The sequence below is a fragment of the Anomaloglossus baeobatrachus genome, chromosome 2 (genome assembly GCF_048569485.1).
Source record: "Anomaloglossus baeobatrachus isolate aAnoBae1 chromosome 2, aAnoBae1.hap1, whole genome shotgun sequence".
NCBI classification, from domain to species: Eukaryota; Metazoa; Chordata; class Amphibia; order Anura; family Aromobatidae; genus Anomaloglossus; species Anomaloglossus baeobatrachus.
The window spans coordinates 671,060,962-671,081,105 of record NC_134354.1 but is presented as its reverse complement, the minus strand read 5'-3'; the positions used below and the strand labels follow the sequence as shown (position 1 = coordinate 671,081,105).

The 20,144-nt window shown below is 45.5% G+C and overlaps 1 protein-coding gene across 1 annotated transcript in view; it reads left to right on the top strand.

Moving 5' to 3' along the window:
* Positions 1 to 2,750: 2,750 nt before the first annotated feature.
* LOC142289956 (chymotrypsin-like elastase family member 1) overlaps positions 2,751 to 20,144 on the top strand; it is a 40,891-nt gene continuing 23,497 nt past the window's right edge. The window contains exons 1-2 of the mRNA XM_075333900.1: positions 2,751 to 2,896; positions 18,625 to 18,748. Of these exons, the coding sequence (XP_075190015.1) occupies positions 2,751 to 2,896; positions 18,625 to 18,748 (270 nt within the window). The remainder of the gene's footprint in view (positions 2,897 to 18,624; positions 18,749 to 20,144) is intronic.

The following is a 20,144-nucleotide window of genomic DNA, read 5'->3' as shown; positions in this document are numbered from 1 at the left end:
CCTGTGGCGACGGAAGCCTCAGGGGCGCCACATTTGCATGTCACCTTATAAGTGTCTCTTTTCACTCATTTGTCTGTTTTAACTATATTTTGTATAATTAAACCTAATGCTCTAGTAAGTTTGCTCCTTGTATGCTCTAAAGAATCCATAAACCTTCTGATCATTGTTTGGCGTTTTGACCGTTGGACAGCAGTGTGGATTTTAGGGACACATTATCCCGTTCATTTGATAGTGGCAGCATGTTGTATATATGAGGTGTGTGGATTGTGTTGAGGTGTTATTTTTACTGAATTTGCAGCCTAAATTGAAAGCTAAGTGCAAGACTGAGTGAATGGAGCTAGAATAATCTATTACAGGTACACCACGTCACGTCCTGTAAACTGTGTACGTGACACATAATATGACAATGACTCAAAAATGTGTTGTTTTACATCCAACTTAGCAGAAGACACTAAATATATATATATATATATATATATATATATATATATATATATATATATATATATATATATCAGATGAAGGAATGGCAACAATATACAAGAGCAATCAACAAAATGAAATAAGCCCTATTCAGTTCTGGGAACCTGCAGTTTGTATACATAAGTGTAACTAGAAAAATGTAAGCTATGGAATATGAAAAACACAGACAGAGTTATGGTAAAAAAAAATCCACACTATACAAACTATTACTACGGAGAAGGAACAAGGAAAAACTTCTCAACACCAATAAATAAAAGATTTCTCGAAAGCTATAATAATTTAAATTAACAAAGGGCTATTGAAAGTGTTTTTTACTTTATTTAAAAACTTCCTACAGCTACTAGTACTACGTATTTACCGATTTTAATCTACACAGGATTCAAGTCATTTCACGAGTTTTCCTTGCCTTTTTTTTAACTCTACTGTATTGATGACATCCCCAGGGACAGATACAGACAGAAAAGGGCCCCTGTGCAAGAACAATATACCGCCAATCAGCATGTCATGAGCTCGTGTCAGTTCACGCACTTAGACGTGTTATGTCTGTCATGGCGTTATACGATCACTGCGTGCGAACACACAGTGACAGCTCTGTGCTGACAGCGGTCATTGACTGCTGACCGGCATGGGAAGAGGTGTGGTGACCCATGTTGGCGAACCCTGCTCTCAGATTGATGAGATCAGTCAGTCAATTTGACTGACCGATCTCAGCATGATCATGCAGAAAAATGCTGAATATCAGCAGTTACTGCATAGTCATTGAAGGAGCTTGGCAGAGCTAACAGCCGAACTCCTGCAGTAACAGCAGTGTTGGTGTGCTCGCCACCCCTGGCTGATTAGCCCCCTGGATGCCACAATCGAGAGAAATCGCTATATTTCGAAGGTATGGGGGTAGGGGGAAATGTGCTCCCTCTCTTACCCCCATTGGCCCCCCGTGATAAAGTTGTGATGCCCTGGACTAGCCAGGTAGTCACAGACACAACACCACACACACCCCTTCCCCGGATAGGTGACAACAGTAACACTAAAATCCTTGTTGCCACCCTCCAGGGTCTGATGTCCACACCAGGTGGGGAGGAGCCAGGCAGTTGACTCCAACCACCAAGGAGTTCACAGGCCTGGAGGCGGGAAAACACAACAGTCAGTCAGTCAGTCAGTGAGTTGAGTGGAGCTCAGGAGTGAAGAGGGAAGGTCAAGGGCAGACCTGGCACCAGGCTGCCACGGACTGTTTAGGTGTCTGGGTCGGAGCCCAGGCACCTCCAGCAAGGTTGGCAGATGGTGGTGGCCATCTGCAGGAGTTGGTGTACGGTCGGTGGAACCGTAGGACCGGGGTCGGGCGGTGGCCCGCCGGTACCGAACCGGGGAGCCGATTGGAGCCAAGCACCAGGCAGGGTACTCAGACCCCGACTAGGCAAGAAGCCGCCCCGATAGTCAAATTTACTGATTGCGGTCTGGCCCTCAGGGGTTCATTCCCACCCAAGTCCCGATTGACGGCAACAGCCCAACCATCCCAGATAAGTGCCACCGCCAAAGGCAAGAGATCCAAAGGGCCAGCGCCTGCGAGCAAACGGGCTCCTACGACACTTACACGCCAGGGAGCGGACTACCAGTGTCCAGGCACATGAGTCATTTACAACATACCATCGGTGCAAGGGGAACGACAGCCGCCACAATCCCGTCCAGGGAGAACACCGCAGCCGGCTGTGGGCGCCATCCATTCTACCGTTTGGTTTACCAGAGACTCCGTTATCTTGTGTCAGAGTGAGTACACCAGTGCCGTCAGGCACCGCACCACACTGCACCGCGACCCGGCGCCCTGCACCCCGGCCCTCACCTTCCCGCAGGCCCCTGGGACCATCGCCCCCTACCCATGGAGGGGTTAACACCGAGCTGCATAACACCATCCCTGGGAGGCCTAGTCAACGGCAGCGGTGGTGTCCACCATACAATCACCACAACCCGTGGGTGGCGTCACGAACTTTAACAATTCCACCAAACAATCACCCAAACCCCTGCGTGCACCGCCACTACTCCCTTCAGAGCGAAGTGACCCCCGGGTCCGTGAGAGGCTCGAGCCACCACCCGCAGTACACGAGCTCGGAACCGAGCGGCTCGGCGGCCGCAGCCGAGGCCGCGGGGCGATACAAATTCAAGGTTGTCATTGCACCCAGAGGTCAAACAATGACCTCCTGCTGTGACAGGTATGGTGGCCTGTTAGGTCCAGGCATATCATAGTGTAATCTGACAGATCTCATTTATTGCAATACATGTCTATTGCAATACATGAGACCAGTGATCAGAATAATAAAAGTTCCACAAAAATCAAGGTGGTAGATCTTCCTGAGGCTGCAGTTGTGCATAAATCTACTGTTCGGTTACCGCTAAACAATACTCACATGCAGAATTGGTTGCAGTGGGTTCAAATATACTAGAACACTAATTTTAAAACAGTCGTCTTTACTGATGAATGCTGTGCAACCATGGATGGTCCCAATCAATAGTGTAGTGGATAGTTGGTAGATGGCCAGCATGTTCCAACAAGGCTGCGACGTTAGCAAGTAGGTGGCAGCATCTTGTCTTGGATGATAATCATGGGTATAGAACTTGTAGATCCCTTTAGGGTCCCTCAATATGTGAAAATGACCTCAGCAAAGTGTTTCTGACTGACCACTTTCTTATATATAAGTACAAGAAGAAGAACTGAGCCCTCCATAGCAAGATCATCTTCATACATGACAATGCACCATATCATGCTGCAAAGAATACCTTTGAGTCATTGGCTACTATGGGCAGAAAAAGGAGAGGAACTCATGGTATGGCCACCAGCCTCCACTGACTTCAACCCTATTGAGAAACTTTGGAGTATAGTGAAGCATAAGAAATATATGCATGGGAGACAGTTAACATCAAAACAGCAGCTCTGGAAGGCTATTCTGATCTCTTGAAAAGAAATTTAAACGGAAACTTTCGAAACACTCACAAGTACAATGGATGCAAGAATTGTGAAGGTGTTATCAAGAAAGGGGTTTTTTGTTACCATGTAACTTTGCCTGTTAAGATATTTTTGATTGGAAAGCTTTTGATTTCAGTTAATATGACCTCTTAATGCTGAAGATTCAACAAAGAACGATTTTCCATATTCAGTTCCCTACAATCTATAAAGTGGTTGGAAACTGTTTTGTGCATAATAATTTGCAACAGTGCATTGTGCGTTTTTTAGTTTTGAAAAAAAAATAATTTGTAGAAAAATAGGGATTTTTCCAGCGCCAGGAATAGCTTGATTAAAAATCCATTTTATTGAGTATATTAAAATCCAGCAGGTACAGCATATATGTCGGGGGGGGGGTTCTGTAACCCCCCCCGACATATATGCTGTACCTGCTGGATTTTAATATACTCAATAAAATGGATTTTTAATCAAGCTATTCCTGGCGCTGGAAAAATCCCTATTTTTCTACAAATTTTGCTTGCCTAACTACTTTCCGTGCGCAGGATTTGGATTTGCCAGTCAGACAGTTGGTGAGCTGGACTTTCTTTTCGTCTCTCTGAAAAAAAAATAATGTTATAAATGGGAGGTTTTTACAATAAAATATGATTAACACTTTAACGATTGATAATTTTAAAATTTATTGAATCATTTGGATCGACAATTTAGTCAAATCAGAGAGAAATAACATTCTCATAATTATTTGGAATGCGGTGTATATGGGTAATTTGTTATCTATAACAGAACCTGTGTGCTACTTTGGAGGTAGAAGTGAATCCCCTGCCTCTTGGCCCCCTGTGCTATTGCACAGGTTGTACCAATGATATATCCACCCCTGACATATCCCATGTGACCACTTTAGCTAATCACGGGCCTTAGGGTCTTCTACTATACATCGCTTAAGAAAGTGATTAGTAGAAACGGTCACTGTAGGGTACTGTTTATGTTAAATCACCAGTACAACTAGTAAAAAATTACCAGCAGGAATACCTAACATGTAGTGAAGGAACGGCAAGGATTTAATGGGTGAGCATAATTTTTTTAGTTAGTTTATCAGTACTGGTGGTTGTGGGCAACTATATTGTTACCACTCCATAAATCATAAGGCCACATCTGGAATATGGGATCCAGTTTGGGCTCCACAATTTAAAAAGGACATTCATAAGTTAGAGTCAGTTCAAAGGTGGTTAACTAGACTACTACAAAAAATGGAAGGCCTCCCATATGATGACAGGTTGGTAAATTTGGATGTTTGGTTAAAAAAAAAAGATGTCTCAAAAGACATCTCATTTATAAAGTATGTATAAATACATGTGTGGTCAATACAAAGGACGGGCACATGACATTCCTTCCAAAGACTATACCAAGGACCAGGGGGCATACATTGTGGATAGAAGAAAGGTGATTCCGACAGCTAAATAGGAATGTTGTAAATCTAGGGGCCCATGGTGGCGGTGAGGTTATGGTATGGGCAGGTGTATGTTATGGACAATGAACACAGGCACATTTTATTAATGCTATTTTGAATGCACAAAGATACCATGATCAGATCCTGAGGCCATTGTGCCATTCATCCACGACCATCACCTCATGTTGCAGCATGATAATGCACGGCCCCATGTTGCATGTATCTGTACACAATTCCTGGAAGCTGAAAACATTCTAGTTCTTGCATGGCCTGTATATTCACAGAACATGTCACCCATTGAGCATGCCTGGGATGCTCTAGGTCGGCATATATGACTGTGTGTTCAAGTTCCTGCCAATATCCAGCAACACAGCAATTGAAGAGGAGTGGACCAACAATCCACAGGCCACAATCAACAACTTGATCAACTCCATGCAAAGGAAATGTGCTACACTGTGTGAGATAAATGCTGGTCACACCAGATTACCGGCTGGTTTGCAGACCCCCCCCCCCCCCCCCCCGGACCCTTCCAGTGCTGTAAAACTGCACATTTTAGAGTGGCCTCTTATTTTGGCCAGCCTAAGGCACACTTGTGCAATAATCATGCAATATAATCAGCATCTTGATATGCCACACCTGTGAGGTGGATGGATTATCTTGGCTAAGGAGAAGTGTTCACTAACAGATTTAGACAACAATATTTAAGAGAAAAAGGCCTTTTTATACATGGAAAAAGTCTTAGATCTTTTGAGTTCAGTTAATGAAAAATGGGAGCAAAAACAAAAGTGTTGCATTTATATTTTTTGTTCAGTGTACTTAAGCTAACATTCATGTGAATTTTTTTTATTCACTGCAGATTTTCCACTGCAAAATTTCCCCCGTGTTAGGGGTGCTTCACACACAGCGAGATCGCTACTGAGATCGCTGCTGAGTCACGTTTTTTGTGACCTCATTAGCGATCTCGCTGTGTGTGACACTGAGTTGCGATCTGGCCCCTGCTGTGAGATCGCTGCTCGTTACACACAGCCCTGGTTCGTTTTTTTTATTGTTGCTCTCCCGCTGATAAGCACACATCGCTGTGTGTGACAGCGAGAGAGCAACAATCCTGAATGTGCAGGGAGCAGAAGCCGGCGTCTGACAGCCTGCGGTAAGCTGTAACCAAGGTAAACATCGGGTAACCAAGGTGGTTACCCGATATTTACCTTCGTTACCAGCCTCCGCAGCTCTCACGCTGCCAGTGCCGGCTCCTGCTCCCTGCACACACTAAAGCTAAGCGGTGTGCGCTGGTAACTAATGTAAACATCGGATAACCATACCCGATGTTTATCTTAGTTACCAGTGTCCGCAGCTTCCAGACACCGGCTCCGTGCAAGCGCAGCGTCGCTTGCACGTCGCTGCTGGCTGGGGGCTGGTCACTGGTCGCTGGTGAGATCTGCCTGTTTGACAGCTCACCAGCGACCATGTAGCGATGCAGCAGCGATCCTGACCAGGTCAGATCGCTGGTCGGATCGCTGCTGCATCGCTAAAGTGTGAAGGTACCCTTACATTCAGATTTATTGCTAGGTAGATTAAGAGAATGGTATGTTAAAGAAGAGGTTCACCCATATTTATTATTGACCACAACGATATTATGTCGAGAAACAATGTTTCTCTCAAATACTTATGTTGCCAATAGTGCCTGCGAGCAGAGCTATTGTGGATCGCTGTTCCCCATCAACGATATTATGTTGAGAAACAAATATTTTTCTCAAATACCTTGTGTTGCCAATAGTGCCTGTGAGTAGCTCCATTGCAGACCTCTCTTCCCCATCGCCTGACCCCCAGGTTCCGTGACCTCTGGCTCAGGGGTTTGGTGAGGTCATATCAACTTCCTGTTCACCTGACATCAACGCGGCCCGCCCCAGAATTTTTTACACTTTATTCCACCTCATACGCCTGTATGCTTATGATGTGGAATAAAGTGTAAAAAATTCCAGAAGATTTGGAGTGCCGGTCCTTTGTTCAAGTTGTACTGTGGATGCCTTCCTTGGACACGTGCACCTTGGATTGTGTGCCGCCTGGAACTTCTGTTTCTGCACATTCATATACACTCATACACACTATACACTACCCATATACTACCTACATACACAGTAAATATACTACCCATATACACACTGATATACACTATATACTATCAACATACACACTCATATACACCATACACTACCCACATACACACTGATATACACTATATACTACCCACATACAACCTGATATACACTATACACTACCCACATACATACTGATATACACTATATTCTACCCATATACACTCATATGCACCATATACTACCCACATACACACTCATATACACCATATACTATCCACATACACAATCATATACACCATATACTACCCACATACACACTGATATACACTATATACTACCCACATAGACTCATATACACCATATACTACCCACATACACCCTGATATACACTATATACTACCTACATACACACTGATATACATGATTAGAGATGAGCGAGCAGTAAAATGCTTGGGTGCTCGATTCTTGAGTCAAGCATTTTTCAATGCTCAGGTGCTTGACCCGAGCACTGAGCCCAATATTAGCCTATGGGATACTCGAGCATTTTTCTAGAGGCACCCCCGGCGGTCTGGAGAAATCTCAAAAATGTCACAAATGCATAACAACAGTGCTCAAATGACACGAGAGCAGCACGGGGAAGACCCCTGTAAGAATTTCTGACTCCCAGGTCACTGCTGTGAGCAATGTTGTTTTTGTATTAGGGGGAGGAAGAATCCTGTGTTCCTCCTCCTATGTTACATGCACTTTTGCTTTGCAGCTTATGTGCGGCAGCTTCTCTCTGCCTGTACATTCACTACAAAGTGAAACAAAAAGGGAACAGTAAAAAAAAAAGTCATATTCACCTGTCTGCAGACTCCCGGGACATATCCGATTGCTGCAGGACCTGCCGGTGATCAGCTGATGCGGTCAGATGATGGCATCAGCTGATCGTATAAGTCCGGCGGTGAGGCCGGCTTTTTACCGCCCGGCCTGTTTAAACGATCAGCTGATGCTGTCAGGTGACCACATCAGCTAATTACCGATGGGTCCTGGAGCGATCAGCTGATTGCTTAAAAGCTGTTTATACAATCAGCTGATGTGTCATGTGATTCAGGTCCTTGAACCTTCCGGCAAACCGATCAGTTATCATTGGATCCAGATTGGACATCGCGGGACCCTTGACCCAGGACTATGGCGGAGGGGGGGTTCTTTAGTTCAGTAAAGATGGTGTCACTAATTGTGTAGTGTTTCATTTCTAATAAAAATATTTTCTCTGTGTTGTGTTTTTTTTTTATCTTTAACAGAAATTCATGGTGGCCATGCCTAATATTGGCGCGACACCATGAATTTTGTGCTTAGGGCCAGTTGATACTACACAGCTAGCCCTAACCCCATTATTACCCAGCGAGCCACCCATCACCAGGGCCAGTGGAAGAGTTGGATACAGCGCCAGAAGATGGTGCTTCTATGAACGCTCCATTTTCAGGGTGGCTGCGGACTGCAATTTACAGCAGAGGGGGCCCAGAAAGGTTGGCCAACCTTCGCAGCGGATTCCAATCCCCAGCTGCCTAGTTGTACTTGACTGGACACAAAAATTGGGCGAAGCGCACATAATTTTTTTTAATTATTTCATGAAATTCATGAAATAATTAAAAAAAGGGCTTCCCTATATTTTTGGTTCCAGCTGGGTACAAATAGGCAGCTGGGGTTGGGGGCAGCCCGTACCTGCCTGATGTACCTGGCTGGCATACAAAAATATGGCAAAGCCTATGTCGATTTTTTTCTTTAAATCATTAAAAAATAAAAGAAAAAAACCCAAACACATAACCCTAACCCAAGGGTTAGGAGTAAAAAAAAAAAATGCGTGGGCTACTGCTGCATTTTCTATTGCTAGCTAAGGGTAACCCAAGCAGATACTGGCTGCTAACCCCCACTGCTTGGTGTTATCTTCACTGGTAATGGAAAATCCAGGGAAGCCCTTTTATTAAGTGTTTTTCCAAAAAACTAAAAAAAAAAAAATGACGTGGGCTTCGCCATCTTTTTGTATGCTAACCAGGTACAGCAGGCAGGAATGGACTGACCCCAACCCCCAGCTGCCTATTTGTAGCTGGGAACCAAAAATAAAGGGAAGCCCTTTTTTTAATTATTTCATGAATTTCATGAAGTACTTTAAAAAAAATGACATGGGCTTCGCCAAATTTTTGTATCCAGCCAGGTACAACTGGGCAGCTGGGGATTGGAATCCGCAGCGCAGGTTGGCCCAAGCTTTCTGGGTCCCCCGTTGCGAATTGCAGTCTGCAGCCGCCCCAGAAAATGTCACTTTTATAGAAGCGCCATCTTCTGGCGCTGTATCCAACATCTCCAGCGGCCCTGGTGCCGGATGGCACGCTGGGTAATAAGGAGTTAATAGCAGCTTTGTTTTACCAGCTGGTATTAAACCTGAGATTCTTAATGTCAGGCCAAGTTTGACCTGGCCATTAAGAATCTCCAATAAAGGGTTAAAAAACGACACCACACAGAGAAAAATACTTTATTATAAATAAATACACAGACACACTTAGCGATTCCATCTTTGTTACTCCCTCTCACCCTTCCACGATCCTGGTCTTCTGTTTTCTTCTACCCATAGAGCTCTGCTATATCACACAGCACAGGGAGGAAGACCACTGCTGCTCCCCTGTGCTGTGTAATCGAGCAGAGGCAGCGGCGAGTTGGTAGGCGGTGACGTCACCGCTGCCACCATTGCCATATTAACCTACTGAGCAGGGTACTACAGCAACGGTGATCTCCGATCAGCTGATTCCCGGCGTCGCTATTAAGCGGCTCCTGCATAAGCTGTGCCGGGTAACAGGGAGTTAACTCCTGTGGCTCCTGCAGGAGCCAGTGCATAGCGGCCCCGGTAATCAGGTGATCGGAGATCACCAATGCTATAGTAACCCGCTTGGTAGGTTACAATGGCAACAGTGGCAACGGTGATGTTACGTCTCCTAGCACCTACACTGCCTACACACTAAATCTTTCCCTGGCTCAGCAGCACCTATCCTTACACTAGCTGACTGTGGATCACACTGCCAAGTACAGCGCCGTCAGCTGTCATATAGAGCTGATGACGCTGTTTGGCCAGCCAATCACTGTAATGCCATAGCCATGTTGGTTGTGGCATTACAGTGTGTAACAGCCAATCCCTGCATGTGGGCTGACTCTGTAAATACCGCCCACATGCAGGGAGAGGGAGCCGAGCATCTGTCCGAGCATCTCGCCGGTACTTCGAGCTCGCAGAGTATACTGAGCATTGAGATGCTCGGGCGAGCACCGAGTAGCGTTGAGCATGCTCGCTCATCCCTATACATGATATACTACCCACATACACACTGATATACACTATATACTACCCACATACACACTGATATCACTATATACTACCCACATACATACTGATATACACTATATACTACCCATATACACTCATATGCACCATATACTATCCACATACACACTCATATACACCATATACTATCCACATACACACTCATATACACCATATACTACCCACATACACACTGATATACACTATATACTACCCACATACACTGACATACTCTATATACTACCCACATTCACACTCATATACACCATATAGTACCCGCTTACACACTGATATACACTATATACTACCCACATACACACTGATATACACTATATACTGCATACACACTATTACATGTACTTACCTATGCTGAAGTCAGTCTCCAGGAGCAGCGGGGCCTTCTCATCCCTGCACCATCATAGGGCAGCAGCCATGACCGAAGTCTCTGGTCTGCAGGAAGTGGAGGACACAGCACAGAGCAGGACTGAGAGCTCAGCTGCCCTTGTCACAGATTGCTGCTATAGCTGCGACCGCGGTTGTTACGCCCTTGCCCTCTGCATTTGTAACCTTATTTGCATAATCACACACTGATGGATTAACAGAAAATGGAGAAACTGACTTATAATACAAAGATATGGACATAATTATCATTACAAAGACTTTACATAGAGTAAGTGACGTCAGTTTAGGGTCCAAAAATCTGCTTACAGGCTCCATTTACAGGGACTCTAACAGCTGATTCATGCTGCTTGATCTAAGGACATGTATCAGACATATTTGTTTAATTTTGAAATGCTATATTCATAACCTGCACGCTTCTCACTGCCCTGAAGTAATAGGTCTCTCCCTAAATATTAAGGCTATTAAACTGATTTTCTCTGAACAGCAGCAGCATTTTCAGAGTTAAAGGGAACCAATGACCAGGATTTTCGTATATAACCAAAGCCAGTGCTATACTGGCACTATCAGGCTGATTCTCTATATACCTGTAGTGGGCAGCTCGGATGTTTAGGTTTTGAAATCCAAGAAAGTAAAGTTTATAAAATTAGCTGCTTGTTTGTTAAGTGACAGCAGCAAAGGATCAGATAATATCTGAGGGGGGGTATTAATAGTTATCACCTGCCTCTGTTATAATTAGAATAAGCATTATATGAACGATTCACTTTGTCTCTTGCAGGACCTGAGTGAGGTCATGTGACCAGAAGGGGTGGGGCCTCAGCCAACAAAGCTGGATACCAGGTCACATGGGAAAATTATGAATATATTATCTGCTCCTTTGCTGCTGTCACTCAACAAGCAGCTAATTTTATAAACTTTGCTTTCTTGGATTTCAAAACCTAAACATCCGAGCTGACCATTACAGGTATGTAGAGAATCAGCCTGATAGTGCCAGTATAGTTGTGGCTAAATCCCAGTGGGTAGAAGGACTTGTGGATGTGACGGGCTTTGTTGATGAGCATTGTAGTGAGTGGCCAGGGGCGCCTCCAGCCTAGTAGTCGTGGCCTTAGTTGAATCAAGGCTCACCCCTGGCTCCATCACTACTTCAATGTCGGGGACTGACTTGGTGGGGCAGAGTGTGGTGGTGCAGGTGTTGTCCGGCGCACAAATACTCTTCAGGCATTGTTCAATGCAAATAACAAACATGTTTTATTCTTCGCAAGTCTCCACACGTGGCAGTATTAAAACACAGTGCTGTGACGCTTCCTTCAGCTGAGGGAAAGCCTGCCCTAGCGTCCCCTCAAGTGGGTGACTTGCCTGACTACTCCTCTTCGCCCGGCTCCCACTTCTGGCTACCCACAGCCCGGACCCACACCGGGACTGCTTCGCACTATGAGGTTCCGCCCGCTCCTTTTCTCTCCGGCTTCCCTGTTCTTCCAGCTCCCTTCTTTCTTTCTTTCTTTCTGCCCACTCAGCTCCACACTCTGCCCCTGGCTGTTTCTTCTCTCCCGTCCCGGACACAACTGCCTTCAGCACACACACACTTCTCTCTCTAAGCTGCCGGCTCCTCCTCCCTCCTCTACAGTTTCTATGGGGACAGCATTAACCACTTCAGAGAAAACCTGTGCTTCCTTGTAAGGGGTCTGCCCACCCCTTACATACCTCCCCTGTTTAAGCCTAAGCCTCCCGGCAAGGCACAAATCTAAAATCACATTTTAAAACTAAACAAAGTCATTTTAATGAAACTGCGAACATGTTCACCTGAGGGCACCCGCAAGGGCACACCAGTCCAGCGCCCGGAGTTCCTCCTGGAAGCTCCCGGTCTTAGTCGTGCCCGGAGGCCGTCGGCAGGCACTCCCGGTCTTAGTGGAGTTTCTGTCCGGAGGCTTTTGCAGCACTCCCGGTCTTAGACGTTAGCTGGCAGGAACACAGCTCGGCAAAAATCTTCTTAACGACGCGGAGGGAGCCCCTGGCTCAGTCCAGCATCAGGCTCTCTTCCGGGCTCAGCAACTTGAACGGTTACAAACAACACACCTTCTTCCGGCTCAAAACAACGCCGGTGTTGAACAAAAACAGGCCCGCCATCTTCCGGTCTTGAAAAGTCACTCCGGATGATATGCACGTTGCCATTCGGCTCGTTGGGCCTGCACGTACTCCGACAGGGACTGTCCGGGCAACCGGCGCAGCCTCCGGAAGGGCTCGTAGTTGGCGGGTTGCTCCAACGTCTCGGGTGGGAGAGTTCAGCTAGCACCGGTCTTTGCTGCGACCGCTGCCGGTATTGGCATTCCTCCCACTCGATTTCCTGTTGCCACTGTGCGGCCTCTTGTGTAGTGGGCCGCTCCGGTCCTCCTGGCACAGCCGGTAGGTTAAGGGTGGGTCCTTCCGCAGCCGCAGTCTGCTTCGGGCGTCCTCTGCCCAGGCTAGTCGCTACTAGTGCGGCTACCGCAGCTTGCTGTCTTCCTGGAGTCTCCATCTTGCTCGGAGTCAGCGTTTCTGGTAATGGCGGCGAGGTCAGTGGAGATGCTGGAGGAAGTGGAGGCGGGCCCACTTTTCCCGCTCTTGGGTGTACTCCACCCCCAGTCTCACACATCATATCGACCCCTCCGCGGTGGTTCTTCTTTTTCTTCAAAACACCGCCCACTTCACATGTTTTTCTTCGTGCCCTGGGACCGGCACCTCCCCTCTTTGGGCGGAGTACTCCGAACTTCTTTTTCGGCACCAGCCAGCCCCAGGCTCTTCTTTTGGCGCCAATTCTGCGCGCGCTTTCTGTGTCTTCACAGACAACGGCCATCTTGCCGCCATCTTGTGCCCGGTCCAACACCTCAGGCACTGTTTCTTCTTCCCACCATGGGACTGGAAATCTTCGCTGAAAGTCCGGATCAGGGGCCCTTGGCACCACTTGGTCTCCATCTTCTTTGAGCGGGTCCCCTCGCATACGATCCGGATCCTGCCGACTACGCCACATGTAGTGAGTGGCCAGGGGCGCCTCCAGCCTAGTAGTCGTGGCCTTAGTTGAATCAAGGCTCACCCCTGGCTCCATCACTACTTCAATGTCGGGGACTGACTTGGTGGGGCAGAGTGTGGTGGTGCAGGTGTTGTCCGGCGCACAAATACTCTTCAGGCATGGTTCAATGCAAATAACAAACATGTTTTATTCTTCGCAAGTCTCCACACGTGGCAGTATTAAAACACAGTGCTGTGACGCTTCCTTCAGCTGAGGGAAAGCCTGCCCTAGCGTCCCCTCAAGTGGGTGACTTGCCTGACTACTCCTCTTCGCCCGGCTCCCACTTCTGGCTACCCACAGCCCGGACCCACACCGGGACTGCTTCGCACTATGAGGTTCCGTCCGCTCCTTTTCTCTCCGGCTTCCCTGTTCTTCCAGCTCCCCTCTTTCTTTCTTTCTTTCTGCCCACTCAGCTCCACACTCTGCCCCTGGCTGTTTCTTCTCTCCCGTCCCGGACACAACTGCCTTCAGCACACACACACTTCTCTCTCTAAGCTGCCGGCTCCTCCTCCCTCCTCTACAGTTTCTATGGGGACAGCATTAACCACTTCAGAGAAAACCTGTGCTTCCTTGTAAGGGGTCTGCCCACCCCTTACAGCATGGTGATGTTTCCTTTCATCCACTATGCTCATGCAAGGGGGGCTTCGCCCCCCTGCACACCCTTATCTGGGGGTCTTACCTCCAGAGCCCCGCTTCTATTACAATTAACTCTATGCCCAGGTGGACTTAGAAGAATAAGGTATCTTCCTGGTTTCAGCAATGTTGATGAGGCCATGCCCACTTCTGGTCACATGGGCGTGACGTCGGCATTGGTCCTTCTGTCCACTGGGATTAAGATGTTACTGTGCCAGTATAACACTGGCTTTAGCTTACAGTATGTACAAAAATCCCGGTGATTGGTTCCCTTTAAACATCTATGGGTGAAATCATGCAAGCTGTACATCAGGCAGCATGTATCAGCTGTCAGGTTTCCTTTAAGTGGGCACACACACTATCCTTTTCTTGTGCAGCACAGTGCATGATCAGAGTCTAAAGGGGGTGTTACATGCAGCAATATCGTTAACGATATCGCTTGCAAGTGTACCCGCCCCGTCATTTGTGCGTCACGGGCAAATCGCTGCCCGTGGCGCACAAAATCGTTTGGAGAAGATGAATTCTGCTTCTCTGCACATCGGGTGCTGGTGCTGCAGTGTTTGATCTTCCCTCCATCTCAGGGCTCTGGGTGAGTCCCAATATGGAACCTATTTAATGTATAAAGCAGCTGCAGTGTGTCCTATGAAATATATATCAGCAGTCATCCCTTCCTATAATACATCCAGCAGTCACAGTCTCCTTTAATATATATCCAACAATCACAGTCTCCTATAATATATATAGCAGTCACAGCCTCCTATAATTTATATACAGCATTCACAGCCTCCTAAAATATATATACAGCAGTTGCAAGCAGCACTTAGTTCTAGGGTTTGCTTATATTGACATATAACACAGCATAGGGCTCTCGGATGTTTTTCATTGGATAGCACTCCCTTCAATGTTCTGGAGCAGTGCCAACCAGTGCTTTTTTTCTCTTATATATATATACAGTGCTGGCAAAAAGTATTGGCACCCCTGCAATTCTGTCAGATAATATTCAGTTTCTTCCTGAAAATGATTGCAATCACAAATTCTTTGGTATTTTTAACTTCATTTATTTTGCTTGCAATGAAAAAACACAAAAGAGAATGAAACAAAAATGAAATCATTGATCATTTCACACAAAACTCCAAAAATGGGCCAGACAAAAGTATTGGCACCCTTAGGCGGGCTTTGCACGCTGCGACATCGGTAACAATGTGTTACCGATGCTGCATCAATAGTCCCGCCCCCGTCGCACGTGCAATAACTAGTGAAAGCTGCCGTAGCGATTATTATCGCTACGGCAGTTTCACACGCACATACCTGCCGTGCGACGTCCCTCTGGCCGGCGACCCGCCTCCTTCCTAAGGGGGCGGGTCGTGCGGCGTCACAGCGACGTCACACGGCAAGCGGCCAATTGAAGTGGAGGGGCGGAGATGAGCAGGATGTAAACATCCCGCCCACCTCCGTCCTTCTCATTGCAGCCGGCGGCAGGTAAGGTGAAGTTCCTCGCTCCTGCGGCTTTACACACAGCGATGTGTGCTGCCGCAGGAACGAGGAACAACATCGCACCTGTCGCTGCACCGGCATTATGGAAATGTCGGAGGCTGCAGCGATGATACGATAACGACGCTTTTGCGCTCGTTCATCGTATCAAAAAGCATTTGCACGTTGCGATATCGACTGCGACGCCGGATGTACGTCACTTTCGATTTGACCCCATCGACATCGCACGTGCAATGTCGCAACGTGCAAAGCCGCCCTTAGGCTAATACTTGGTTGCACAACATTTAGCCAAAATAACTGTGAACAACCGCTTCCGGTAACCATCAATGAGTTTCTTACAATGCTCTGCAGGAATTTTAGACCATTCTTCTTTGGCAAACTGCTCCAGGTCCCTGAGATTTGAAGGGTGCCTTCTCCAAACTGACATTTTGAGATCTCTCCACAGGTGTTCTATGGGATTCAGGTCTGGACTCATTGCTGGCCACTTTAGTAGTCTCCAGTGCTTTCTTTCAAACCATTTTCTAGTCCTTTTTGAAGTGTGTTTTGGGTCATTGTCCTACTGAAAGACCCATGACCTCTGAGGGAGACCCAGCTTTCTCACACTGGGCCCTACATTATGCTGCAAAATTTGTTGGTAGTCTTCAGACTTCATAATTCCATGCACACGGTCAATTAGTCCAGTGGCAGAGGCAGCAAAGCAACCCCAAAACATCAGGGAACCTCCGCCATGTTTGACTATAGGGACCGTGTTCTTTTCTTTGAATGCCTCTTTTTTTTTCCTGTAAACTCTATGTTGATGGCTTTTCCAAAAAAAGCTCTACTTTTGTCTCATCTGACTAGAGAACATTCTTCCAAAACATTTTAGGCTTTCTCAGGTAAGTTTTGGCAAACTCCAGCCTGGCTTTTTTATGTCTCAGGGTAAGAAGTAGGGTCTTCCTGGGTATCCTACCATACAGTCCCTTTTCATTCAGACGCCGGAGGATAGTACGGGTTGACACTGTTGTACCCTCGGACTGCAGGGCAGCTTGAACTTGTTTGGATGTTAGTCGAGGTTCTTTATCCACCATCCGCATAATATTGCGTTGAAATCTCTCGTCAATTTTTCTTTTCCTTCCACATCTAGGGAGGTTAGCCACAGTGCCATGGGCTTTAAACTTCTTGATGACACTGCGCGCCGTAGACACAGGAACTTTCAGGTCTTTGGAGATGGACTTGTAGCCTTGAGATTGCTCATGCTTCCTCAGAATTTGGATTCTCAAGTCCTCAGACAGTTCTTTGGTCTTCTTTCTTTTCTCCATGCTCAATGTGGTACACACAAGGACACAGGACAGAGGTTGAGTCAACTTTAATGCATGTCAACTGGCTGCAAGTGTGATTTAGTTATTGCCAACACCTGTTAGGTGCCACAGGTAAGTTACAGGTGCTGTTAATTACACAAATTAGAGAAGCATCACATGATTTTTCAAACAGTGCCAATACTTTTGTCCACCCCCTTTTTTATGTTTGGTGTGGAATTATATCCAATTTGGCTTTATGACAATTTTTTTTATTTATTTTCATTGAAGACAAATTAAATGAAGTTAATAATACCAAAGAATTTGTGATTGCAATCATTTTCAAGAAGAAACTGAGTATTATCTGACAGAATTGCAGGGGTGCCAATACTTTTGGCCAGCACTGTATATACTGTCTGAATACTAGGTATAATTCTCAGTATCTGTATTATTCTGTATACAGTACCACTTCTCTTGTCCTGCAAACTGAGTTTAATTCTCAATATCTGTATTATGTAAATATACACTGTGCAGTACCACTTTTCGTGTCCTGTATACTTGATGGAGTTCTCAGTTTTTGTATTATTCTGTTTATACACCTTAATGTACCACTTGACCTGCCCTGTGTATTGTGTATAATTCTTATCTTTATTATTTTCTCTAAATATACGCTACACAGTACCACTTCTCCTGTGTTGTATACGGGGTGTAATTCTCAGTTTCTGTATAATTCAGTATATATACATTGCACAGTTCCACTTCTCCTGTCCTGTATACTGAGTGTAATTCTCAGCATCTGTATGTACAGTCCCACTTCTTTCCTGTGTACATTGCATAATTGTTATTATCTATTGTATTCTGTATAAATGTACACTGCACAGTACCACTTCTCCTGACGGGTATACTGGGTTTAATTCTCAGTTTATGTATTATTCTGAATATATATACTACACAGTACCATTTCTACTGCCCAGCATACTGGGTGTAAATCTCACACCTGAGACCTTGTAACAATAATAAGTCATATGACAGCGGGGAGGGAAAATGGCTAATTGGGTACAATTTGTCCATTTTCACTTAGAGGTGTACTCATTTTTGTTGCCAGCAGTCTAGACATTAATGGCTGTGTGTTGAGTTATTTAAAGGGAACACAAAATTTGCAGTTATACAAGCTGTACTCTAACTACTTTACATTGTATCAAAGTGTCATATCTTCAGTGTTGTCCCCTGAAAAGATAAAATATTTACAAAAATATGAGGGGTGTACTCACTTTTGTGATATACTGTATCCTAATAGAACTAATTAAAAATTCAAAGCATATTATGAAAAATGATTATTAAAAGTAACATGAGCAATTATATGTGTTCTTGGATAAATTGGACATGGAATAGACAAGTAATTTACCATTTAGTGTATATACAACTGAACATAAACTGAAAACTTAATTTCTGCAATTTTCAATATCAGTATTATTCTGCCCACAGGACAATGTCTTGGTCAAGACATTCGCTATTTTGAACAGATTCCACAGAATGCAGGTGGACGTGTGGTAGGAGACTCCAACGCAGTAAAGAATGCCTGGCCCTGGCAGGTTGGTATCACTATTACGTAATAGACAAAATATATAAAAAGGAACAAAACCACTCACCACTGCAGAGACAAGCCTGAATATATCCTCCTGTTAATCTCCCATGGTCCGGCACAGATTACGGCAGCAAGCCTAGAAGGCAATAGAACAGAGCATTGGACTGGATCCAGCTGGACTCCAAAGGGATAAATAAAAAATGCTTCTTTATTTGTATCAACTCGATTAGAAATATATATCCATTTTTCAAGTAAAGACCGGCTTGTTCATACTGATGAATGGCAGATGTATACCACTACGCGTTTCGGCGGGACGCCTTCCTCAGGTCCTATTTTCAATCGAGTTGATACAAATAATGAAGCATTTTTTATTTATCCCTTTGGAGTCCAGCTGGATCCTTTCCATTGCTCTGTTCTACTAATATGTAATAAAGTTGAAAGTTGAGACATTTTATATTTTTAAGTTTGAGACATTTTATATTTTCCCAAAGAATTCCCAGGAGACAAGATGGATTTTTGTGGTTTATTGTCCATGTGTTTCAAAGTCATCTGTTTTCTTCATCAGGACAAACTAAGAAAATATAATTGCTTCCGCTCCAACTAATAAGACACTATTATGCTTTTTGTTCACTAGCATATTTCTGTGCTATGTAGTGTTAGTATATCACACAAAATCCTAACAAAAAACATTTAAATTTGTGGGTGTGAATAATTTTTCAAGGTTCTGCATTTACATATATATGTGCCGCCCCCGTCACAGCAGCCGGGCTGCTCAGATCCGGATCCGCGGTAGCTCGAGGGGCGTCCGGACCCGGGGGTCGTGCGACCAATCAAATAAAGGGGGTATTTACAGGAGATTTTATATTTAAAGTTCGTGAAGCCATCCATAGTGTGTGGTAAGGTGGAGTACCACCGCTACAGCTGGGAGTACCCGGGGGCGATGGAGTCGGCACCTAGGTGTTTTAACCCCTCCACGGGTAGGGGGAATGACCCGGGACTAGGTGATGGTGTTGTGGAGTGCCGTTAGGGGTGAAAGGGTCACTTGCGTACTCACGTGGGTGGGTGACCCTATTCCACTTAGGCCGTCCACTGGTGTGTCTGGTGGGTGTGGTGCAGAGTGTTCCTAGGATTTTGATTGGCTGATGTTGGCAACACCATTAGTTGGGGACCCGTAAAAAAGGAGGAGGTGGATATTGCACAGAAGGGCAGATTGCACAATACCCTGTGATGACCTGATAAGCCAGAGCGTCACATATACACTGAACAACAATATAAATGCATCACTTTTCTTTTTGCTCCCATTTTTTATGAGCTGAACTCAAAGATGTGTTAGTGAGCACTTCTCCTTTGCTGATCCACCTCACAGGCGTGGCATATCAGGATACTGATTAGATAGCATGATT